Here is a 26,583-nt window from a genome sequence, read left to right on the forward strand (position 1 = left end):
GTTCATTCCAACATTTTTCTACATCCTCCCTCTCTAAGCTCCTACAATTATTATTGCTCCACATTGCAAACGACGAAGTATTTCATTTTTTTGGCCTCGGCTGGCGTTTAGCCCCCACTCCAAAAGCCAAATCTATATCACTAATGGGAGCCTCAATCCTTCTTCTGCTCACCCCTCCCGTTTCATTTCTCTCCTACTCCGATTTTTTTGGGGGGAGGGAGGGTGTTCCACGCAATCCGGATTTTTAAAAGTTTGGGAGGTGACACGCGAGTTTCACCGCTTAGCCAAGCCACGGCGCGCGGGGATTATTATTATTATTATTCGGCTGTCGAGAACAGCCACGTAAAATTCCAGATTTCCTTCAAAGTCAAAGAATTTGGGATGAGTTTTTTTGGGGGGGGAAATGAGGTGCGATTCGAAGAGGCGGCGACGGGAGGAAAGTATTCGGACCAACTGCGGCACTTTCCCCCTTCGCAAACTTCACGGCGCTCCCCCCCCCCCCGCAGCCGCCCCGATCCTAAGCGTGTCTGCTCAGAAGCAAGCCCCATTCAGTTCCATGAGGTTTCCAGGTAAGCGAATGAGGATCGTGCCCTTAAAAAAAAAAATACTCCCCAAGCTTCTACAAGACCGTGGCTCATCCCATGTAAAAACTTCCTGACTCAGGACAAAAGGCAGATTTACTCGCGAGGAAGCCCCGCTGGTTTTGAAAGGACCCGTTGGAACTTTAGCCTGGGAATAGACCCTATAGTGCCTACTCATGAGTAAGCCCCATGGGGTTTACTTCCAGGTAGATGGGTGCAGGACCGCCGACTTCTGAGCAGCCCGCCGACTTAATATTGAGCAAAGCCACCTTAAAGTTGGCAGCGGCCCTGCAGGGCAAATCCGTCTAGCACGTGCTTACTCGGGAGTAAGCTCCCAAGGACAGCAATGGAGCTTTTGTTCCTGAGCGAAACAGTTCGAGACTCTTACGAAGTGCCCTCCGGCGGTGGCACGCTTTTACCTAGGGGGTTGTGAGTCCCGTTGAGTTCCAAAGAGCTTTTACTTTAGAGTAAACGCGCGAGAGGGTCGGGGGGGGGGAGCCCGGAGCTCATCCGAGGAAGGCTCGGGCAGCGCGGGGATACAGAAACCGATCGCCATCGATTAATCGAGCGATCGTTGCCTTCGATCGAAGGCTCCCTGCGGAATACCCAGGCGCGAAGTGGGGAGGCGACAGACATCCCCTTTGAACTCGCTGCGACTTCGCTTCCCAAGGCTAGATCGCCGCACTTAAAAGAAAGAGGTCTATTTTTAGAATTGAACCCGGCTTGGAGTTGGGTGTGCGGAGGAAAATGGACGGAGGAGGGTAAAGGTTAGAAGAGCGAGGAGGAATTGTTTTTTTTTTTCCTTTTCCCGTGCGGGGCGGGCGGAGCGGGTCTGGTGCTGCAAAGGCTGCAGCCCAGCCGGTGTGTGTGTGTGTCTCTCTCTGTGTGTGTGCACGCGCGCGCGCGCCCCTTTCTCGCTCTCCCGTCCACCTTGGGCTCCGCAGAGCTCAAGATCTTACTGCTGACGAAGCGGCCTTCGCCGAGTCTGCCGCAGGGCCCAGCTCGCTTAGCCAGAGAGAGAGAGAGAGTTAATTTTTACGCGCAGAATGGAGAGAGAAAGGGGAGGGCGTTGGAGAGAGGGAGATCTTTCCAAGGTTGGAGGGGAAAGGGAGGGGGCCCTCTCCAGCTCGAGAGCTGGATCGGGGCCAAAGGCAGCAGTTAGCGGCGCCCAGAGAAGACCCGGCGTCTCCCTCTCCCTCTCTCCGGGTCTCTCCTGCTCTCCGCTAGGCGTCATGTTCAAGTTCAGCTCGCCTCCCTTCCTCCTCCGCCCCCTTCGCCAGAGCGGCCATTTTCCGCTACATCTACCGTTTGCTGAGCTAGCTGCCAAGAGAAAGAGAGAGGGTGGGGGGAAGGGAGGGAGGGGGGGAGAGATGATTGCCACACACACTCCCCCGTCTCTCTCTCTCCCCCCCTCCTCCTCCATCGCAGATTCTTACGCATTCTCCCCCCCTCCCCAATTCCATGCGTAAAAGCGCACCGGGTTTGGAGAGGTAGGACACTCCGCAGACTTTATAGCGCTTTGCGTTCTCCACCTCTGCGCACCAGTCCCCCCCCCCATTAAACTCTGACACTTTGCACCAAGGACGGGTATGGTGTGTGTGGGGGGGGGTGGTCTTCATTTAGGCAAGGCACTACGGCAAAACGCGACGGGGGCTTTCCGAATAGGGGCGCGTTCTTTCCGGAACGGGGCATCCCCGAACACTCAGAGTAATGTCGTCGCCCCCCCGGGTCTCCTTCCAACCACCCTGGTCGTGCCAAGATCCTTTCTGTTTTGACTCTAACAAGGCTCTCCCCTCCCCCCACCGCCAGCACCCTATTCCCCACCCCAAGCCCACCTGCCTTGGACTTTCTCTCTCCCCCCCCAAAAAAAACCCCCACCTCCATCAACTTCTTCTGCCCACCCACCCGCTCCTCCGCCACACCCCACCGAGGAAATCAGGGTGTGTGTGGGGGGATATTATTATTATTATTATTATTTAAAAAAAAAAGGATTTGGAAAGTGACGCGAAAAACTTACCATCACCCAAGCGAAATTGACCAGGGCGGTAGAGCGGCTGAATGCCAACAGGAAACTAAGGTGGCGGCCGGCGGCAGAGAGAGAAGGGTCTTATTTATTTATTTTTAAGGTCCCACCAAGTTGTTGTTGTTGTTGTTGTTAATTTGCGGAGGGCGAAGGGAAGGGAACGACCTCATCTCCTCCCTGGAGACAGAGAGGGGGAAAAAAAAATAACCCGAAAAGCGGGGCCAGATCTTCGTTCCCTTCAGCGTCGGGTCAGTTCTGTCGAGGCGCCTTCAGCGGCTGGGTCGACAGCATCTTTTAAGGTCCCGGGCTCAGGAGAACCCGCTGCGCCATGGCCCTCCCCAGATGTCAGTGAAGTAGGGGAGGTGGTGGTTTCTCGCCCCCCTCCCCCCCCTCCTCACTCTCTCTCTCTCTCTTTTTGGTAAAATAATTTTAAAAAATAATAATCCGGGGTTTATTTAGTTGCTAGGTCACATCGCCGAGGGTGGGGGACGCACACACCAAAATCCTTCCTGGGTTGTGAAGACAGGGGAGGGGGGTGTGCTGAGGACTTGGTGGTTGTTAACTCTATAGAGGGGGTTCTTAATAAAGGGGGGGGGGGGCGGTGGAAGCGGGTGAGACGGGACAGCCGTAAAAAAGTAATGTCTTGCGGGAGGGGTGAAAGGAGAGACAGACCTCACTTTTCACGGGACGCCACGCTGGGGGCGCGGAGATTTAAAAACACTACTGCTAATAATAATAATAATAATAAAATAATCAGAAGCTCTCTCTTTTTGTTGCTTATGGTTATATATATATACCTAGCTTCCTGGTTCAAACCTCGTGTTTTTCTCAAAACAAGATTGGGGGGGCCAGGGTTGGGAAATGAAATAGCAGGCGCAGCATCGGCAAGATTCCTTTCGCTTTTTGCAAAGAAAATCCGGAGAGAGTGAGGAGGGCGGGGGGACTGGATGGGTAGCTGGCTGGCAAGCTGGCAAGGGAACCCTCACAGCTACCCGCTCCCTCCCTGGGTGAGCAGGGCTCCGGCGGCGGCGGCGGCACCCATGACCGACCTCCCTCTCTCTCTTGCGCGCGCGCTCTCCCTCCTCCCTGCCTGGGCTGCTAGGCTCCGCCCCTGGCTCCTCCCCTTTCTCGCGTGGCTGGGGAGGAGCGGGGGGGGGGGCTTTGAGGAGTCTGGCAGCGCCAGGATGCGAGTGAGGGAGAGGGAGGTGGCATTTGAGAGAATCTCCCTCGAGTTAACCCCCCTCTCTCTATTTCTTCCTTTAGCTCCCAAAGGTGGACCAAGGAGGTTTGATAAGGCCGGGTTTACGTATAATAAGCTAAACAAGCTCTAGCTTAGGGTCCCACTCTCTTGCCCCCCCCCCAATTAAAGTGTTGCAGGAATTTATGTATAGGTTGGGGGGTTGCCCCTCCAGCAGATATCATGCACATGCAGCCCACTACCAAAACCAGCACAATCGCTTTTGTGACTTTTGTGATTTGTCCCCACAAAACACTTCATCTCAGTTTCTTCCTATCTATTCAAAGGGCCTTTGCTGCACTATACCAAATGTAAGAATTCACTGATCAATGTATCTATGTACTGGCTCACTGGGAAACTTCAGAAATTCATCTAGACATGTGAGCTCAGCTCCTCAGCAGCCCCTCTGCCTGAGTGATAATCCCTGGCCTCCTGATACCTGAGGGCCAGACAGGTAGCCATTCCAGAAATAACAAGCCCAGATGAAGACAAAAGGGTGGGATGAACTTGGCTGGGAAACAGGGAAATGTAAAGATCTCTTTTGTTCCACTTGATGGGTGTTTGGTGGAGGGCAAGGGGAACCATGGGGCAGGGTCCAGGATGCTCAGATTACGGCCACCAGACCTCCCCTTTCATGATATATTAGTGATGTATGAGTGATGTAGTTTGGGGATGTGTGTAACATGGGGATTAGCAGCTAATAAAAGTTTGGGTTCTCTTTTGTCTGGGGCTTCCATCTTGTTCCACTTGGTGGCAGGTGGGAGTCCTGTCGCGACCGTCTTCAATAAAGACCAAGCCAACTGGCTGCTGTTTTGCAGATTTCTCCGTTAACAAAAGGGGGGAAAAACCTGGATGTACATTTACAAAATATAAGATAAAAAAACAAAATAAAATCTGCATACAGCAACAGTGTTTTGTGTTGTGTAGACTCCAAGGATGTAAGTCATGGGCTCCGCCTGCTCCCTAAAATATCACTGGTTTGCTCCTTTCTATATAAAGTGGTACCTTGGTTCTCAAACTTAATCCGCTCCAAAAGTCCGTTCCAAAACCAAAGCATTCCAAAACCCTGATAAAATACATATGTGCAGATGGCTTGAGACACCACAAATTGCCATATAGCATATATTCAACACAAAAAACAGTGACAATTTGTCGTTGGCAAAGGAAAGCTGGACATATAAAGGGCCCCATTACCTTCAGGAGCTTAGGGCCTCATCAAACCTAAATCCGGCCCTGGGTAAGGAGGTGGGATGCCCACTTGAATAAAATATTGGGGAGGGGGCAAGTAAAGACCCTCCTCAATCACAAGACACTGCACACACTTGGGTCCAGCCAAGGGTGGCGGCAGCTACCCCCTAAATAAATTAATAAAAATACTTAACTGAGGTTCTTCCAAAAAAACCCCATAAATCCTGGCTATGCCACACTACAGTATTTGAGTGGCACTGCACATCAACATTGGGGGGCCCTCCCCCCTCAAGTATTTTATTGGGGGGGCAAGGCAGAGGGACCTCAGCTCCTGGGGGTTGGCTCCTATATGCAGGGAGAGACAATGGAATGAAATTGCTGGTGCTGAGAGAGAGAAAGAGAGAGAGAGAGAGAGAGAGAGAGAGAGAGAGAGAGAGAGAGAGAGAGAGAGAGAGAGAGGAATGATATCTCCTCCTTAATGGGAAAACTCTGAACATCACTAGTAAAGGTAAAGGGACCCCTGACTGTTAGGTCCAGACTCTGGGGTTGCGGCGCTCATCTCGCTTTACTGGCCGAGGGAGCCGGCGTACAGCTTCCGGGTCATGTGGCCAGCAGGACTAAGCCGCTTCTGGCGAACCAGAGCAGCACACGGAAACGCCGTTTCCCTTCCCGCCGGAGCAGTACCTATTTATCTACTTGCACTTTGAGGTGCTTTCGAACTGCTAGGTGGGCAGGAGCAGGGACCGAGCAACGGGAGCTCACCCCGTCATTGCTGGGATTCAAACCGCCGACCTCCTGATCGGCAAGCCTTAGACCAGGGATAGGCAAACTAAGGCCCGGGGGCCGGATCTGGCCCAATCGCCTTCTCAATCTGGCCTGCAGACGGTCCGGGAACCAGCGTGTTTTTACATGAGTAGAATGTGTCCCTTTATTTAAAATGCATCTCTGGGTTATTTGTGGGGCCTGCCTGGTGTTTTTACATGAGTAGAATGCATGATTTTATATAAAATGCATCTCTGGGTTATTTGTGGGGCATAGGAATTTGTTCATATTTTTTTTCAAAATATAGTCCGGCCCCCCACAGGGTCTGAGGGACACTGGACCGGCCCCCTGCTGAAAAAGTTTGCTGAGTTATAGTGTTGGATTAAGACCTCAGAGACCAGGGTTCAAATTCCCACTTGGTCATGAAATATTTTTCGTATTTCACCTTTTTCCTCTAAAGAGCTCGAGGTGGTTTTTCCTCCTCAGTCCTAACAACAACCCTGTGAGGTGAGGGAGGTGAGGCCTGAGGAGCCAGTGATTCCCTTCCCAAGGCAACCCAGTAAACTTCATGGATTCGAACCCTAGTCTCTGAGGTCTTAGTGCGACACTCTAACCACCACACCACATACAGATAATAATAAAATAAAATAATTAGCTGGAGATGAATTCTTCCCTCCCCCAAAAGGAGCAATGTTGCAGGAGAAGCAACATAAATAAAACGTTGCAAACCGAGAGGGGCAAATATTTATCGTTTCGGCAACCAGTTTGCATCTCGATTAAAACGGAACGGCCTGCGCACTGATCAGTCTGGGGGGGGGGGGGAAGCCTTGTTTAAAAAAATAACCACGCAGAGAGAGAGGAGGAGGGAGGGAGGGAAGGAGAGTTTCAGTTTTATTTATGGTGACACAAACCACTTAACATGAACTTTCAAATTGCTGGCCTCAGCTAAAAAGCCTACGTGGTTATCCTTCAAAGCGTCACCCGCCCTGCTGCATGGGAAGCAGAAATCTCGACACAATCACGTTAGGTTTTTTTACAAGCTCATTTTAATCCCTCTCTCCCATTCTCTCACTTATGTACACACACAGAGACACACACGTCTAGGCACGCACACCACAAAGGTTGCCCACACTTGGCTATGGGTTTATTTTAATGGTAACCCAAAGATCTTTGGCCTGGCCACAGCGCAAGCAAGCCGGCCTTTGCAACCCTCAAACCACCTCTGGCGAGCCCGCCATTTTAAAAAATCACACAAGCAGAGCGCCCAGGCTTGATTTGCACTCGTTGACAACATGTGATTGCGGCACACAAGGGCCAAGGTACGTCTCCCAAAAGCAGCTTCCAGGAAGCTGGCAAATTCTGGGCACAAAGACCACAGCTCATCCCACCCTGAGCAACCACTACAGTGGTGCATGAAGGCGGTGAAGGTCCTGTGTGAGTGCCTGAAGGCGGTTGGAGGATGGATGGCGGCTAACAGATTGAGGTTGAATCCTGACAAGACAGAAGGACTGTTTTGTGGGGACAGGGGGCAGGCAGGTGTGGGGGATTCCCTGGTCCTGAATGGGGTAACTGTGCCCTGAAGGACCAGGTGCGCAGCCTGGGAGTCATTTTGGACTCACAGCTGTCCATGGAGGCATAGGTCAAATCTGTGCCCAGGGCAGCTCCATCTGGTACGCAGGATGAGACCCTCCCTGTCTGCAGACTGTCTCACCAGAGTGGTGCATGTACTAGTTATCTCTCGCTTGGACTACTGCCATGCACTCTCCGTGGGGCTCCCTTTGAAGGTGACCCGGAAACTGCAATTAATCCAGAATGCGGCAGCCAGACTGGGGACTGGGAGCGGCCACTGAGACCATATAACTCCAGTCTTGAAAGATCTGCACTGGCTCCCAGGACGTTTCCGAGCAGAATTCAAAGTGTTGGTGCTGACCTTGAAAACCCTAAACAGGATCATCTCCACCCCCATCATTCTGCCCGGACACTGAGGTCCAGTGCCGAGGGCTTTATGGCGGTTCCCTTGCTGCGAGAAGCCAAGTTACAGGGAACCAGGCAGAGGGCCTTCTCGGTGGTGGCACCTGCCCTGTGGAACACCCTCCCAGCAGATGTCAAGGAGATAAACAACTGTCTAATGTTTAGAAGACATCTGAAGGCAGCCCTGTTTAGGGAAGTTTTTTAAGTCTGATGTATTTGTTGTGTTTTTAGTATTCTATTGGAAGCCGCCCAGAGCAGCTGGCAGAACCCAGCCATATGGGCGAATTGGAGGTTGAATGGCCATCTCTCATGGATGCTTTAGCTGAGATTCCTGCATTGCAAAGGGGGACGGATGACCCCTGAGGTCCCTTCCAGCTCTAGAGTTCTATGATTTAGTTGAAACGCTGTCCTAAACAATTAAAACAACAGAGGCATTCTGGTTTTCGTACGTCAACGTTCGAATGCTCTGCCCTCACCCATCAAAAGAAGATGTCCAGAAATCTCGCCGTGCTTCCATCCTCTGACTGCTCCTAGCTGTGGTCTGTTTGGCAAACCCCTCTCTCCAAAGCCCTGCAAGGCCTCCCCCCTACCCCCTATATAGCTGTCCTGGTTTCTGTAGGTGTGGGGGAGAGCGGCAAAGGGGAAGACCTTGTTATCTCGCCTGGGGCCGGCTTCGTAAGAGCTGGTATGTTCTCTTTGGCAGTTCCCGGGGGCAGGAGCACAGATCACAGGGCGTGATGCCAGCTGGGACCAGAACACAGGGGAAGCCAAGAGAACAAAGGCGAGGAACAGGGGGGAGAGACAGGTTGAAGAGCAAACACAACAGGTGCAGGGTTCCTTAGCAACCGAGGCTCACCTGTGGCCTTAGGGCTGCACTCATTTGACACACCGAGAGATGGAATCCGAACTCTGCAACAAGGGCTTCTGTTCCCTCCTGAATCCCTGCCTGAAAGCAGGTGTGCTGGAGGTTACTTAGCAGCAGATGCTCCAGGCCAGATCGAGTCCCTAAGCAGTTTGACAGCCATCAGCACCAAAAAATGGCTACTTAGCTTCTCAGAGAGAGCAACTTGTCTGTCATCTTGGTGCTGTCCCTGGTCCTGAAAGGCCTGCTCTTCTGATTCAAAGTGCAAGTAGATAAATAGGTACTGCTCTGGCGGGAAGGTAAATGGTGTTTCCGTGAGCTGCTCTGGTTCGCCAGAAGCGGCTTAGTCATGCTGACCACTTGACCCAGAAAAACTGTCTGCGGACAAATGCCAGCTCCCTCGGCCTATGGAGCGAGATGAGCGCCGCAGCCCCAAAGTCATCTGCGACTGGACCTAATGGCCAGGGGTACCTTTACGTCCATCAATGACCATATGGCATGTATTCAACCCAAAAGACAGTGACAATTTGTTGTTGACAATGGACAGCTGGACATATAAAGGGCCTCATTACCTTCAGGAGCTGAGGGCCTCATCAAACCTAAATCTGGCCCTGGGTGTTCTTATAAGGCAGTGGTAGAAACAGAGAGAAAAGGGGGGCACTTTGGACTCCAAAAATCCACCCCCCCAGAAGGATTTGTATCCCTCGACAGAAAAAGAGGTCGCTCGCTGCTGCCTCAGGAGAAATTTACTGCCAACTCGATAGACAGAGGTGGCTTTTGACCAACAAATGCCAACATGAAGTTCAGGCCATGTATTAAAAAAAAACACAAGGTGTCCGACGCAGACAATGCTAAAATGCCATCTGAGGTTCCGTTGGCGTGCCTGGCTCTCGACGCTGAGCCCCACGGCTATTTTTAACCGCACACAGGGATTTGGGCTCTTAGCAGCTGGCCCAGCTCAAGCTGATTTGATCCCTAAGATTAGCGGAACGGGAGAGGAAGCGTCCCCGCTGCCCTTTCGCCCCCTGTCAACCTGAGATGGCATTGGCCATGCCCAAGGTCAGCTGGCAAGGGAGTGGCTATGCCGTCTGTCCTAGATGGAGCTTGCATTCTGCAAAGGGGGTGGGTATTGACCTTTCGTTGGTCCTTTGGGAGCTAAGGAGAGGTGTGTTTAAAAAAGTAAAATTTTAAAAAAATATTTCTATTTTTAAAAAACAACAACACCAGAATCAAATGAATACAACATTTCCCAATTAGCAGTCAATTAACATTGGACTGACATGGGTGGCGCCGTGGGTTAAACCACAGAGCCTAGGACTTGCCGATCAGAAGGTTGGCGGTTCGAATCCCCGCAATGACGAGGTGAGCTCCCGTTGCTCGGTCCCTGCTCCTGCCAACCTAGCAGTACGAAAGCACGTCAAAGTGCAAGTAGATAAATAGGTACCGCTCCGGCGGGAAGGTGAACGGCGTTTCCGTGCGCTGCTCTGGTTCGCCAGAAGCGGCTTAGTCCTGCTGACCACTTGACCCGGAAACTGTACGCCAGCTCCCTCGGCCAATAAAGCGAGCGCCGCAACCCCAGAGTTGGTCACGACTGGACCTAATGGTCAGGGGTCCCTTTACCTTTAACATTGGACTCCCCTTTCGCCCCTCCATGGGTTCTCCAAATTTTCAAACTTTGCTGCTGATTATAGTTATTCCTCACTACTTTATCTCCACCACAGTTCTCTTGGATTCAATTTCACAGGTTTTCGAACGTTTCAGAAGCCGGACGCCGAAAACCCGGAAGTGAATGCTCTGTTGTACACAAGAACACACACAAATTCCCGATGGGCAACTCTTGATAATAAAAAACAACAGCTGAATGACTAGCTTTGCCCGGGACCTTTAGCAAAATATTCTCGAGACTGTCTAGATAGGAGGTGCCCATACTTTCTGCCTATATGCATCTAAACATAAGGTTGTCGTCACGCTCCAGTTTGCTTGGGTCGAGACTAAGGGGAAGGATGGGGCTGAAAGGCAGTGACACGCCCTGGACTTTTTGTAAGGCAAGAGGCGGGCAGGTGTGGGCTGGCTGGGGGCAGGCAGCTCCCCATTCATCCCAATGGGACCAGACCCTCCAGTGTTGCGAAGCTCAGATGAAGAACGGCTTCTGCACGAAGCTGTCTGGAGGGCTTGGGGAGAATCGTGCCCAACTGTGGACTTCTTCGCCGTTTGAAGAAAGCCATGGTTTTCCCAGTAGTGATGTATGGAAGTGAGAGCTGGACCATCAAGAAGGCTGATGGCCGAAGAATTGATGCTTTTGAATTCTGGTGCTGGAGGAGACTCTTGAGAGTCCCATGGACTGCGAGAAGATCAAGCCTCTCCATTCGGAAGGAAATCAGCCCTGAGTGCTCACTGGAAGGACAGATCCTGAAGCTGAGGCTCCAAGACTTTGGCCACCTCATGAGAAGAGAAGACTCCCTGGAAAAGACCCTGATGCTGGGAAAGATGGAGGACACAAGGAGAAGGGGACGACAGAGGACGAGATGGTGGGACAGTGTTCTCGAAGCTACCAGCATGAGTTTGACCAAACTGCGGGAGGCAGTGGAAGACAGGAGGGCCTGGCATGCTCTGGTTCAGGGGGTCACGAAGAGGCGGACACGACTAAACGACTAAACAACAACAAGGTGCTACTGGACAATCTTTTAAATATTTTTATATATTTTGACTGCGTCAGATCCTGAAGCTGAGACTTCAAGACTTTGGCCACCTCAGGAGAAGAGAAGACTCCCTGGAAAAGACCCTGATGTTGGGAAAGATGGAGGGCACAAGGAGAAGGGGACGACAGAGGACGAGATGGTGGGACAGGGTTGTCAAAGCTACCAGCATGAGTTTGACCAAATTGCGGGAGGCAGTGGAAGACAGGAGGGCCTGGCCAGCTCTGGTCCAGGGGGTCACCAAGAGGCGGACACGACTAAACAACTCAACAACAACATCATCCTCGGGGGAAACTTAAACGCACACAAACTAAAAGGAAGTCCTTCTTACCAGCCCAGGCCTGGTTCCAATGGAGATTTCCCAGAGGCATTTTTGCTGATTCAGAAGAGCTCCTGGTGAGTCATCGGTCCCCACCCCACCCTGCAGCAAGGAAGGTCTATTTAACTATTTGCATCATTTTAGGAAGCAAAATGTCATGGTTTGGTTGGATAGAGAAGAATGAACCAACTGGGGAAGAAGAGTCAAAGCTCAGGGAGTTGGGACAACAACAACAACAATTATTGTTGTGTGAGGCGGTTGGAGGATGGATGGCGGCTAACAGATTGAGGTCGAATTCTGACAAGACAGAAGGACTGTCAGGAGCAGGTGAGTGTGGGGGACTCCCTGGTCCTGAATGGGGTGACTGTGCCCCTGAAGGACCAGGTGCGCAGCCTGGGGGTCATTTTGGACTCACAGCTGTCCATGGAGGCGCAGGTCAGTTCTGTGTCCAGGGCAGCTCCATCTGGGACACAGGATGAGACCCTCCCTGCCCACAGACGTTCTGGCCAGAGTGGTGCATGCCCTGGTTATCTCCCGCTTGGACTACTGCCATGCGCCCTATGTGGGGCTACCTTTGAAGGTGACCCGGAAACTACAACTAATCCAGAATGCGGCAGCCAGACTGGTGACTGGGAGCGGCCACTGAGACGATATAACACCATTCCTGAAAGACATAGGTTGGCTCCAGGTACGTTTCCGAGCACAATTCAAAGGGTTGGTGCTGACCTTGAAAGCCCTAAACGGCCTCAAAGGCCCAGTATACCTGAAGGAGCGTCTCCACCCCGGATACCGGGGCCCATCTCCCAAGGGCCTTCTGGCGGTTCCCTCCCTGCGAGAAGTGAGGTTACAGGGAAGCAGACAGAGGGCCTTCTCGGTGGTGGCGCCCGCCCTGTGGAACGCCCTCCCATCAGAGGGAAATAAACAACTATCTGACTTTTAGAAGATTCATTTTATATTCCCCGTTTCATGTGCCCCATCTGGCTGGTTTGGTGCCATCGTTCTTTACCAGCGCCAGCCGCTGGGAATAGCTCCCCAACCCTATTCTCTCTCCCCCTCCATGACCTTAAATCATCGTGATCTCCGACTGCTCTCAAATAACCAGCCATTCACTCATTTGTGTCTGTGTATAATCTCGTTGGGTAACGAGATTAAGGAGATAATCCGGGGGGCATTTGCAGTGCCCGCAGACCGTTCCTAGGAATCCAACCACACAGCTCCTTTATTTTTAATTTTCAGGTTGGAATTGTAGAATTGGAGAACAGGAAGAGACTCTGAGGATCAGCTGCAAGAATGTGAAGCTGGGGATTCGAACCCGCAACCTTGGTGTTGGCACCACGCTCCAACCAACTGAGCTATACAGGCTTGCAAGATCACTCTGCTTTCGTGTGTGTTTCTGTGCCTTCCAACAGGGAGCTGTGTAATATTCTTGCAGTCCCAACCACATGCCCGTAAAGTAATTGGCACACTTGGGCGCAATATCCCATTTTCATCTTGGGAAAAGTTATGGAGGGAGATTGTAAAATTTACAGCGTGCTGTGCATTGAAGGACAACTATATGAAATAAATAAAATAATAATAATAATAATAATAATAATAATAATAATAATAATAATAATTTATTATTTATACCCCACCCATCAGGCTAGGTTTCCCCAGCCACTCTGGGCGGCTTCCAACAAAGACAAACACAATAAAAACATCAGTCATTAAAAAGCTTCCCTAAAGAGGGCTGCCTTCAGATGTCGTCTAAACGTCTGATAGTTGTTTATTTCTTTGATATCTGATGGGAGGGCGTTCCACAGGGCGAGCGCCACCACCGAGAAGGCCCTCTGCCTGCTTCCCTGTAACCTCACTTCTCGCAGGGAGGGAACCGCCAGAAGGCCCTCGGAGCTGGACCTCCGTGTCCGGGCTGGACGATGGGGGTGGAGACACTCCTTCAGGTATACAGTAGTACCTTGGATTAAGAACTTAATTCCTTCCGGAGGTCCGTTCTTAACCTGAAACAGTTCTTAACCTGAGGCACCACTGTAGCTAATGGGGCCACCTGCTGCCACCGCACAATTTCTGTTCTCATCCTGAAGCAAAGTTCTTAATCTGAGGTAATATTTCTAGGTTAGTGGAGCCTGTAACCTGAAGCTTTTGTAACCCAAGGTACCATTGTAATGGACTGAGGCTGTTTAAGGCTTTAAAGGTCAACACCAACACCATGGGCAATGATGAATGTCTTGGCAGTGACATCGGAACCCAACTACAGTGGTACCTCAGGTTACATACGCTTCAGGTTACAGACTCCACTAACCCAGAAATAGTGCTTCAGGCTAAGAACTTTGCTTCAGGATGAGAACAGAAATTGTGCAGTGGCGGCGTAGCGGCAGCAGGAGGCCGCATTAGCTAAAGTGGTGCTTCAGGTTATGAACAGTTTCAGGTTAAGACACCCGACAAAGGAGGTGCAGAATTTGGCTAGGGAGACGACAGACTAGAGAGAGGTTTCCTATGGGATCAGATATGTGTCTGTTAAAATGGGTGCATTTGTTTGAGACACCCTGGTCTGATTTAGCAACACATGCCAACGCCAAGCGAGCTATAAATCACCATTCAGATTTCCTGGGAATCCGATCAAGACATGACAAGAACCATCCAGCAAGTTTCAACAGCGGCGGACTTTCAACTTCCTGCTCCAATTTGTTGCTTTCTCATCTCAGTCGGTGGAAAGATTGGACTGTCGGCTGCCCTGGATATAGAGTCCCATCGATGATCAGCCATCGAGGAGACAGCTAATTCAGTTCACTTTTAACAGCAAGCTTATCTCGCTAAACTACAGAGCCTAGGACTTGCTGATCAGAAGGTCGGCGGTTCGAATCCCCGCAATGACGGGGTGAGCTCCCGTTGCTCGGTCCCTGCTCCTGCCCACCTAGCAGTTCAAAAGCACGTCAAAGTGCAAGTAGATAAATAGGTACCGCTCCGGCGGGAAGGTAAATGGCGTTTCCATGCGCTGCTCTGGTTCGCCAGAAGCGGCTTAGTCCTGCTGGCCACATGACCCGGAAGCTGCACGCCGGCTCCCTCGGCCAATAAAGCGAGATGAGCCCCGCAATCCCAGAGTCGGCCGCGACTGGACCTAACGGTCAGGGGTCCCTTTACCTTTAAATGATGGACCTAATAGGTTTCCAAAGCCATTTGTATGATACGATACGATAATCTTTATTGTCATTATCCTATACAGAACAACAAAATTGAAAAAAAATCTACATCAGACGGTCAAAAAACCACAAGCCTGCTAGCTCAGCCAGGTTTGCCCCCTAAAAACTCTGATACCCCATAATTGAATACAATATACTCATATAAAGACTACCTTACACTGTGTTTAAAACCAAAATCACATTTGGATAGAAGCTGTTTCTCAGGCGGCTAGTCCTGGTCTTTATAACCCTGTACCTTCTTTCAGAAGGCAGAAGCTGAAAGAGATCATATTCCGGTGTGCGCACTATCCTGCGCTATCTCTGCCGCTTTCTTATGGCACCTGGCAGCATAGATTTGGCCCAAGGTGGGAAGAGCGCGCCCAATTATTCTCTCCGCAGTCTTTACAACCCTGGACAGCATTGTTTTTTCCCTGGCCGTGCAGCTCCCAAACCACACACACAGACCATAAGTTAATACGCTCTCCACAGTGCAATGGTAAAATGCCACCAACAGGTCCTTTGAGAGATTGTTCTTCCGGAGGATTCTCATAAAATATATAACAAATAGAAGCATACACAACACAAAACACTGTTGCTGTATGCAGTTTTTATTTTATTTGTTTCTTATCTTATATTTTGGAAATGCGCATCCAGTTTTTCCCCCTTAAATTTTTTGGGGGGGGCCCCAAGAGAGTGGGGCCCTAAGCTAGAGTTTGTTGGAGGAGACTCTTGAGAGTCCCATGGACTGCAAGAAGACCAAACCTCTCCATTCTTAAGGAAATCAGCCCTGAGTGCTCACTGGAAGGACAGATCCTGAAGCTGAGGCTCCAAGACTTTGGCCACCTCAGGAGAAGAGAAGACTCCCTGGAAAAGACCCTGATGTTGGGAAAGATGGAGGGCACAAGGAGAAGGGGACGACGGAGGACGAGATGGTGGGACAGTGTTCTCGAAGCTATGAACATGAGTTTGACCAAACTGTGGGAGGCAGTGGAAGACAGGAGGGCCTGGAGTGCTCTGGTCCAGGGGATCACAAAGAGCCGGACATGACTAAACAAAAATAGGTATCTAAATCCATTTGCACATAGCAAATAGGAGCCTACACAACACAAAACACTGTTGTATGTAGTTTTTTAGCTTATATTTTGGAAACGCACATCCAGTTTTTTCCCTTTTAATTTTTTTGGGGGCCCCCAAGAGAGTGGGGCACTAAGCTAGAGCTTGTTTAGTTTATAGGGAAACCCGGCACTGCCATCCCAGGCTGCCCTGCCAGGCAGCGGAGCAGAGGCAGGCGAGGGAAGTTGGCAAGCTCCAGGCCTTTGGTGAATTGGACGCAGCTTGGGATCTGACGTCAGGTCTGCCCTCGGCTTGGGACGATGCCCTGGAGGGGACCTGAAATGGCTTGTGTCGTGTGTGTGTGTGTGTGTGTGTGTGTGTTAGCATCTGGACGTGTCCCCAGCAGGAAATGTTGCAATCTGGGGGAAGAAGCAAGCAGAAAACCGCCCCCCCCGTCTGGGGAGGGTTGGTTTTTCCACCGAAGCGCCAAGGTTTTCTGCAGAAAAACCCTTTGGTGCGTAGCGTTTGGAGGTTAGAAGCCAACTAGCGGAGGAGGAGGAGAAGGGAGGAGAGAGGGGGGGAAGGGGGTGGTCACTGCTCCTGTCCCTTTCAGACCCACTCCCCCCATCGCCATTGGCCGTGCGCTTGCAAAAAAAAAACCCAGCCAAAAACACGAGCGCGCGCACACACACACAAACCGAATTAAACAAACACAGCCGAGGCGGTTTATATAATCGCAGGGACAGCTTGTTCCCAAACTCTGCACGGATTAAAGGTTTGCAACAGCTGTTGGTCATTAAGGAGGCGGACTTGCCTGCTCTCTCTCTCTCTCTCCCCCCCCCCCTTTGCAACTCCGCCTCGGCCATCCCACCCCCAGTTCTCCCAATTGGCGCTGTCCCTTTTCCAAAGCCCTCTTTTCACTTGTGGGAGGGAGAGAAGTGCGTGGCGTGGGGGGTGGAGAGAGAGAGAGAGAGAAACGCAAAGGGGCCGCCAATCAATTTTGGACAACTAATCTCCCTAGGTCCTTTGAAAGGAGGATGTGGAATGGGGGTGGGCGATAGGCACGCTCGCTTTCTTTCTTTCTTTCTTTCTTTCTTTCTTTCTTTCTTTCTTTCTTTCTTTCTTTCTCTCTCTCTCTCTCTCTCTCTCTCTCTCTCTCTCTCTCTCTCTCTCTCTCTCTCTCTCTCTCTCTCTCTCTCCTCTCTCTTTTCTTCCTCCCTTCCTTCCCTCCCTCCCTCCCTCTCTCTTCTTTCTTTCTTTCTTTCTTTCTTTCTTTCTTTCTTTCTTTCTTTCTTTCTTTCTTTCTTTCTCTCTCTCTCTCTCTCTCTCTCTCTCTCTCTCTCTCTCTCTCTCTCTCTCTCTCCCCTCTCTCTTTTCTTCCTCCCTTCCTTCCCTCCCTCCCTCTCTCTTCTTTCTTTCTTTCTTTCTTTCTTTCTTTCTTTCTTTCTTTCTTTCTTTCTTTCTTTCTCTCTCTCTCTCTCTTTCTCTCTTTCTCTCTTTCTCTCTTTCTCTCTCTTTCTTTCTCTCTCCCCCCCTCTTTCCTTCCTTCCTTCCTTCCTTCCTTCCTTCCTTCCTTCCTTCCTTCCTTTTCTCCCTCCCTCCCTCCCTCCCTCTTCTTTCTTTCTTTTTCTCTCTCTTTCTTTTCTCTCTCCCTCTCTCTCCTTCCTTCCTTCCTTCCAAGTCACCTTCAAAGGCAGCCCCACGTAGAGCGCATGGCAGTAGTCCAAGCAGGAGATAACCAGAGCATGCCACGGTTGCAAGTTCGACGCCCATATGGGACAGCTGGATAATCCAGCATTGCATGGGGTTCAGCCAGATGACCCCGCCTAGGTCCCTTCCAAATCTATGATTCGAAGTCCAGCAGTATTTGGGGGGGCACCAATGTCCCCCACCTCTGTGCTAAGATACCTCCCTTGTCTTCCATCGGCGCCTCTGTTTCCTTTGCAAAGGGGGCAGGTCAGTTCAATGAACACAGCTTGCGGCCTGTGCCAACTATTTAAAAGCAAGATCAAAACTTGACGATTTTTGATTCCTCCAAGACCCAGCCAACGCCTTTTGGTCTCGTGTCTCAACTCCTTCCCTGCCTGCCCTCTGCTGGCTGGTATTCCTTCCTTCCCTTTCTGTTCCACACCCAGAGCTATTGGCTCACAGGTAACGTGCTCCACCAGGAAATCTTGCTGGGCCCAGACCAAATGACCCGGGAACATGCTGGCAAATGCCCCCAGTGTGGTGTAGTGGTTAAGAGCGGTAGTCTCGTAATCTGGGGAACCGGGTTTGCGTCTCCGCTCCTCCACCTGCAGCTGCTGGGTGACCTTGGGCCAGTCACACTTCTCTGAAGTCTCTCAGCCCCACTCACCTCACAGAGTGTTTGTTGTGGGGGAGGAAGGGAAAGGAGAATGTTAGCTGCTTTGAGACTCCTTAAAGGGAGTGAAAGGCGGGATATCAAATCCAAACTCTTCTTCTCCTCCTCCGACTCTGTGGTTGGAGAAGGTGTCTCTCAGGGCCAGGATGAGATCATATCCCATGTGGCCATCGCTGGGAGCAAAGAGAAAGAACAAAACTCCCAACTTTTGTCTGATGGAAATATGAATGTCCTGTTGTTGTTGTTGTACCCAGGGCCAGATTTAGGTTTGATGAGGCCCTAAGCTACTGAAGGTAATGGGGCCCTTTATATGTCCTTTATATGGTGCTTGAGAGTCCCATGGACTGCAAGAAGATCAAACCTCTCCATTTGGAAGGAAATCGGCCCGGAGAGCTCACTGGAAGGACAGATCCTGAAGCTGAGGCTCCAAGACTTTGGCCACCTCAGGAGAAGAGAAGACTCCCTAGAAAAGACCCTGATGTTGGGAAACATGGAGGACACAAGGAGAAGGGGACGACAGAGGACGAGATGGTGGGACAGTGTTCTCGAAGCAACTAAAATAAGTTTGACCAAATTGGGGGAGGCAGTGGAAGACAGGAGGGCCTGGCGTGCTCTGGTTCAGGGGGTCACCAAGAGGCGGACACAACTAAATGACTAAACAACAACAACATGTCCAGCTGTTCTTTGTCAACAACAAATGATTGCTGGCTTTTGTGTTGAATCTATGCTATATGGTAATTTATGGACCTCATAGGTATCTCAAGGGGGCGCAGGGGGCGCTGTGGGTTAAACCACAGAGCCTAGGGCTTGCCGATCAGAAGGTTGGTGGTTCGAATCCCCGCAATGACGGGGTGAGCTCCCGTTGCTCAGTCCCTGCTCCTGCCAACCTAGCAGTTTGAAAGCACGTCCAAGTGCAAGTAGATAAATAGGTACCGCTCTGGCGGGAAGATAAACGGCATTTCCGTGCACTGCTCTGGTTCGCCAGAAGCAGCTTAGTCCTGCTGGCCACATGACCTGGAAGCTGTACGCCGGCTCCCTCGGCCAGTAAAGCGAGATGAGCGCCGCAACCCCAGAGTCGGTCATGACTGAACCTTCTGATCAGCAAGTCCTAGGCTCTGTGGTTTAACCCACAGCGCTACCCGAGTCTCTCTATGTGTCCTTGCACACCCCTAATTTGCAACACCGCCTAACAGAGGGACAGGGAGTTCTCGACTACAACTCCCATCAGCCCTTGCTGACTGCTAGGGCTGCTGGGAATTAGAGTTCCAACAAACAACAGCTTCGTTTCCAAGCTCAGACTTATATGCTGCTGTACCGCCACCTAGTGGCTAAAGTGATCCAGTGCGCTCCCCCTCCCCAATATCAAACTTTCAGGGAAAGAGCCCCCCCATTTTATAATTATTAGTAGTTTGCACCATATATTTACACCTATTATTATTTCATGTTATAGCAAGAGACTAGTCTTTGTAAATTGTGCTTCTGTAGGAACTTTTGTCATTGCCAAATCCCAATGAGTTTGCATTATTAAGTTTGTAATGAATTAAACATAAGCTAATCATTTTAAGCTAAAGTTTGATAAGCATTTCACTATTAATGTTGTTGTTCTTTAGTCGTTTAGTTGTGTCCGCCTCTTCGTGACCCCCTGGACCAGAGCACGCCAGGCCCTCCTGTCTTCCACTGCCTCCCGCAGTTTGGTCAGACTCATGTTGGCCGCTTCGAGAACACTGTCCCACCATCTCGTCCTCTGTCGTCCCCTTCTCCTTGTGCCCTCCATCTTTCCCAACATCAGGGTCTTTTCCAGGGAGTCTTCTCTTCTCATGAGGTGGCCAAAGTCTTGGAGCCTCAGCTTCAGGATCTGTCCTTCCAGTGAGCACTCAGGGGTGATTTCCTTAAGAATGGATACGTTTGATCTTCTTGCAGTCCATGGGACTCTCAAGAGGTTGGGGGATTAGTAGCTAATAAAAGTTGGGGTCTTCTTTTGTTTGGGGCTTCCATCTTGTTCCACCTGGTGGCAGGTGGCAGTCCTGTCGCGACCGTCTTCAGTAAAGACCACGCCTACTGGCGGCTGTTTTGCTCAGGTATTCCTGGCTGGTGTCCTTGTTTTTTGTCCAAGGGAGCCCTCAGATTTCTCCGTTAACACAGCTAGCAGGTGACGGCTGCTTCAACAGCTGGGAGGACAGATGTTGCCAATTCGGAGAACACCCCCCCCCAAAGAGAGCAAAGAGTCTGGCAACAGGCAGCCGAGCCGTCCCGTTTAAAACCCCAGAAGCCCCTTTTCCACTTCCGCACCGAGATGGAGTCCTCGGAAAATTAAATGAGTGACTTGCTGACCTCAATTGCTCTGCTGGCCCCGGGGGCAAACCTGAATTGCTAACAGCTGGGTTCTGCAAAAGGGAAGGGAGGCTTGAATGCAAACTGTGGGGCGAAAGAGCTCCTAGGAGGCAGATCGGAGGAGGCAGCTATAAGAGGCTCCGAACAACGACCCATCAGTTCCAATAAATTATTGTTATTATTTATACCTCGCCCATCTGGCTGAGTTTCCCCAGTCACTCTAGGCGGCTCCCAATCGAGTGCTAAAAACAATACAGTGGTAGCTCGGGTTAAGTAATTAATTCGTTCCGGAGGTCCGTTCTTAACCTGAAACTGTTCTTAACCTGAAGCACCACTTTAGCTAATGGGGCCTCCCGCTGCCGCCGCACGATTTCTGTTCTCATCCTGAAGCAAAGTTCTTAACCCGAGGTACTATTTCTGGGTTAGCGGAGTCTGTAACCTGAAGCGTATGTAACCCGAGGTACCACTGTACAGCATTAAATACAGGCATTCAGTACTCCCTGGATGAGTGGGTGGGTGGAGGGCAATAAATAATAATATAATGATAATTTACCGTATTTTTTGCCCTATAAGGATCACTTTTCCCCTCCTAAAAAGTAAGGGGAGATGTGTGTGCGTCTTATTGAGCGAATGCAGGCTGCGCAGCTATCCCAGAAGCCAGAACAGCAAGAGGGATTGCTGCTTTCACTGCGCAGAGATCCCTCTTGCTGTTCTGGCTCCTGAGATTCAGAATATATTTTTTCTTGTTTTCCTCCTCCAAAAACTAGGTGCGTCTTGTGGTCTGGCGTGTCTTATAGAGCGAAAAATACGGTATTATTTATACCCCACCCATCTGGTTGGGTTTCCCCATTCCTGGCCAGAGACGATTTCCTTGGTCTCTTATTCTGCTAGTTAGGCCTGCTACCTCTGCATATTCTATCTGTTTAAGTTGCCATTTCCGCTCCTTAGGGACCTCTCCCGCCTGAAATTTTAGGGCTATAACAAAAATCCTAACCGCTGTACTTGCTATCGATGGGTATATTCTGTGTATCATAAAGCAATCGGTTGTCTCTGAAATGCCAGCTTCTAGGAGCGTGGTGAGAACAGCTTCTGGGATGTAATCCACTGAGAGCAGTCAATTACGACATTCCTTGTTTTCCTAGAGTGGCCAGGCTGGGGAATGTTTGGTCCAGCAAGCCGAAACTTTCTGTTTTCTCCTGGCTGGAGCATCCTTCCTTTGCATGTGACTAGAGGTGGCCGTGGCCTTACCTGCCCAGGTAACAAAAGGACGAGTCACGCAGCACACCTCCCTCTTTTTGACTTCCTTCTTCGTTTGACCAGCTTTTAGCTAGGACCGCTCTGCTAGCTCTCAGCTAGCAGAAGCACTGGTTCAAATCTCCCATATAGAGTAGATCCACATGTACATATCTAGAACTAAGTCTGCCTTCAGGAATCCAACTGTGAACTGATGTAAGTAAAGTTCTTTTAATAATAAATAATAATAATAATAATAATAATAATAATAATAATAATAATAATAATTTATTATTTATACCCCACCCATCTTGCTGGGCTTCCCCAGCCACTCCGGGCGGCTTCCAAAAAAACATTAAAATACTGAATTGACTTTGAAGAAGATTGTGGCGTCTTTATTCTTTTAAGAGGGATCAAGGGAATGTACCAGAAAAGTACAATTCAATCTGAGACAGACTGAATTGTACAATAGTGAGAGGCTCACACGAGCCTGCGACCAGCCGTCTGCCGTGCATGTAAAAGGGGAATGTATTCCCCCATATGGGGTAGATCCACATGTACATATTTGTAACTAAGTCTGCCTTCAGGGATCCATCTGTGAACTGAATGTGTGAGTAAACCTCTTTTATATACTTTACACAAGATTGTGTCGTGTCTATTCTTTTTAATGGGGAGATAAGGGGACGTACCAGGAATCCAATATTAAGCGGCTCACACAAGCCTGCAACCAGCTATCTGCTGTGCATGTCAAAGGGGAATGTAAATCTTTGCTAAGTAAAGGAACTTGCTAGCCCAAGTTAGGAAGGATATTAATAAACAATATATCCTCTCCCACCTCCCTGAACATTCCCACACAGCTCAGAGCCCGGGTGTTTCCCAGAAGTCTTTAGCTGTTCACTCCCAGAGGCAGGCCGGTAGACCTTTGGTCTCGCCATTGCGCTGTTTTATTTATCAAGAGTCTGAGTGGTGTTCTTTCGTTTCGGTCGGATCCATTTATCCTTTTCCGGAACTCAAATTCCCCAGCCTCTGGACTTCCATCTTCAATCCTCTGCAGAGAAGAAGGTCCATTTCAATGCTCTTAATAAACAACCGAAATGCTCAGCACCATCAGGGCCATCTAAGGTCACCAAATCAAATGCTCTGGAGATCATAGAATGCTCATAGAGATCATGGAATCAGAAAGGACCCTGAGATTCATCCAGGAATATTCAGTTGTCCCATACGGGGATCAAAGCTGCAACCATGGTGTTCTCAGCACCATGCTCTAACCAACCAACCTATCTAGGCTGACATGTTCAACTCAGAGACACAGGTGGCACTGTGGTCTAAACCATTGAGCCTCTTGGGCTTGCTGATCAGAAGGTCGGCGGTTCGAATCCCCGCAATGACGGGCTGAGCTCCCGTTGCTCGGTCCCTGCTCCTGCCAACCTAGCAGTTTGAAAGCACGCCAGCGCAAGTAGATAAATAGGTACCACTGCGGCGGGAAGGTAAATGGCATTTCCATGCGCTCTGGTTTCTGTCATGCACTAGAAGCAGCTTAGTCCTGCTGGCCACACGACCCAGAAAGCTGTCTGCGGACAAACGTGGCTCCCTCGGCCTGAAAGCAAGATGAGCGCCGCAACCCCATAGTTGACTTTGACTGGACTTGACCATCCAGATGGGGGGCTTTTATACCTTTCCGCAGTCACTCACTCACTCACTCACTCACTCACTCAATCAACAGCTGAACTGGGTTCCACACTGTCATAGAAACAAATGAACTGAAAAAGCCTCAAAAACACGAAATAAATAGCAAAAACAAAAGTGCCAAACTTAATCCGTTCAGGAAGTCCGTTTCACTTCCGAAACGTTTGGAAACCGAGGCGCAGTTTCTGATTGCCGCAGGCACCCTGGAAACAATAGCCGAAAGCCATGTCGGACGTTCAGCTTCCAGAAAAAGGTTTGAAAACCGGAACACTTACTTCCAGGTTTTCTGTGTTTGGGAACCAAGGCGTTTGAGAAACAAGGTAACACTGTATTTGATCAACCCAGCTGGGGTAGCTCAGTTGTTAGAGCAGCAGACATGTTAATCTCAGGGTTGCGGGTTCAGATTCCTGCACTGCAGGAAGCTGGACTACAAATGAACCTTGTGTTCCCTCCCGATTCTATGAATCGGTCCTTTTATCCCATGCAGCGCTTTGTTTTCGCCGCGGCCTCGGTGAACAGGGCCACCCAGGGAGACTTCTCCTGCGTATCCGTGATCCAAACTGGCAATTAGAACACACCAACCTCCCCGCTCCTAGCAAATTGTTTGCTTTTGTGGCAGAAGGAGGTTGCCTTTGTTTCTATCACCCCCCCCAACCCGAAGGAGCCCAAGGAAGATTCGCAGCAGTTAACTTGCTTCACCAACCGAGCCCAGACTTCCCTCTTAAAAGTGGCAATGTCTAGCCTCCATCTCCGATCAAGTCTACCTCGTGAGGTTTTGGCTCTCGGGTCAGACAACAGTGAGGTGGTTACTTCGCCTTTTGCGAGAGGGCTGGTTGCATTTGGTGCTTATATACAGTTCTCAGCTCGGGCAAAACAGGTTCGGTAAGTTTTCGTGGCCTTCCCCAAAACCACCTGAACCTGTTGAACCAGAGGTGGTGGTGGTGTTTAGTCGTTTAGTCGTGTCCGACTCTTCGTGAACCCCTGGACCAGAGCACGCCAGGCCCTCCTGTCTTCCACTGCCTCCCGCAGTTTGGTCAGACTCATGCTGGTAGCTTCGAGAACACTGTCCCACCATCTCGTCCTCCATCGTCCCCTTCTCCTTGCGCCCTCCATCTTTCCCAACATCAGGGTCTTTTCCAGGGAGTCTTCTCTTCTCCTGAGGTGGCCAAAGTCTTGGAGCCTCAGCTTCAGGATCTGTCCTTCCAGTGAGCACTCAGGGCTGATTTCCTTCAGAATGGAGAGGTTGGAGCTTCTTGCAGTCCATGGGACTCTCAAGAGTCTCCTCCAGCACCAGAATTCAAAAGCATCCATTCTTTGGAGATCAGCCTTCTTGATGGTCCAGCTCACACTTCCATACATCACTACTGGGAAAACCAGAGCTTTAACTATACGAACCTTTGTTGGCAAAGTAACCAGAGGTGTAAGCATTGTCAAACAAGAGAGGCGGAAAAAGCTGTAAAAATACCATCTACAACCACTTTCGACTCTCTAAAACGATTGCATCTCTCCATCCTCTGTTTACACCCCTGTCTGTTTAAACCTGAGTATTACTACATGGAAGTGAGAGCTGGACCATAAAGAAGGCAGATCGCTGAAGAATTGATGCTTTTGAATTCTGGTGCTGGAGGAGACTCTGGAGAGTCCCATGGACTGCAAGAAGATCCAACCTCTCCATTCTGAAGGAAATCAGCCCTGAGTGCTCACTGGAAGGACAGATCCTGAAGCTGAGGCTCCAAGACTTTGGCCACCTCATGAGAAGAGAAGACTCCCTGGAAAAGACCCTGATGTTGGGAAAGATGGAGGGCACAAGGAGAAGGGGACGACAGAGGACGAGATGGTGGGACAGTGTCTTCGAAGCTACAAACATGAGTCTGACCAAACTGCGGAAGGCAGTGGAAGACAGAATGGCATGCTCTGGCATGCTCTGGCATGCTCTGGTCCAGGGGGTCACGAAGAGTCGGACGCGACTAAACGACTAAACAACAACAATTACTACAGATCCACTCCAGATTACAACCATCACACCACCCATTTATTTTGTTTTTCCAAATGACAAAAATAAACACACCTCTTCTCCATCTTTCCAACGAAACCTGCATTATAAATTGCTTTTGTGTTTGTTCTTAAAGTTGCAAATCGGATTCAAACCCGGGGGTTGGGAAGGGGAATTCTCCATCTAAACGTGCTATGGGGGCCGCGAATCTGAAAACAGGTTTTCTTATCAAAACACACGCACAAACATTGTATACAAAAGTCCCCTTCAAACGAACGGAATGCGATTTCCTTGCCCTGGCATTGCCATGCGATTGAACTCATTTCAGATCAGGGCCAAAGGATTAGAGTAGAGCCATTGTGGGGGTGTCGCTGAACTAATTTGGGTCCATTCATTTCAGTGGGTTTACTCTGAGTGGGAATTACCTGGAAATTCAGGAAAGCTAACAGCTAAAATAAGAGAATCTGATGATGATTATTTTTTTCTTTTCTTTTGGAATAATGAAAGCCGTTTTCGGATTATTTGAAGGAACACTACAGCATGAAAAATACGAGAGCGGGTTTCGAACTACGGAAATAATTAAAAGATCATTGTGTTACGACTATGTTAAAAAGAAGAAAGTTGGGGTGCAGAAAATGGGGATATTAGGAAAAACATCATGGGAAATGGGAATGGGAAGTTGACAATATATTGGATTTTTTGGAAATTTAATTAATTTTTTTAAAAAAGGAAATTCGCTGGAGACAATTTGCCAAATTTTGCGAGCTGATTCACGGTGTTATGGCTTTCAAAACTAAGGACCTGCCGTAAGAATTAACCTCCCCCTATTAATTGCCCCTTCATCTTCAAATCTTCCAAGACAGAAAGTGGAAACATAGATATTGTTAATTGTAGGTGGACTTGGAAAGAAATCCCGAAACTCCAACAGGTTTAAGCCTGTCCACGAATATTTCAGACTAAGGCAGAAAACAGATTCTTTTAAGCCTTGCAGGTAATTTGACCGCACCACGCTGCCTTTACTTACCATCCACCAGGTCTTAGCTGCCATGTCATAACACAGCTGCCATTTCACAGCACTCTCCCCACTCTGCCCGGCCGCCCCAGTGGATC

General features: G+C 49.9%; 1 protein-coding gene across 1 annotated transcript in view; it reads right to left on the reverse strand.

Annotated features, from left to right (window-relative positions):
* Window positions 1-3,165, reverse strand: part of NFIC (nuclear factor I C) — a 102,629-nt gene extending 99,464 nt beyond the window's left edge. The window contains exon 1 of the mRNA XM_081895662.1: window positions 2,599-3,165. Within this exon, the coding sequence (XP_081751788.1) occupies window positions 2,599-2,601 (3 nt within the window). The 5' untranslated portion in view covers window positions 2,602-3,165. The remainder of the gene's footprint in view (window positions 1-2,598) is intronic.
* Window positions 3,166-26,583: the final 23,418 nt, after the last annotated feature.

The sequence above is a fragment of the Podarcis melisellensis genome (genome assembly GCF_964234715.1).
Source record: "Podarcis melisellensis genome assembly, chromosome: 18".
Lineage (NCBI taxonomy): Eukaryota > Metazoa > Chordata > Lepidosauria > Squamata > Lacertidae > Podarcis > Podarcis melisellensis.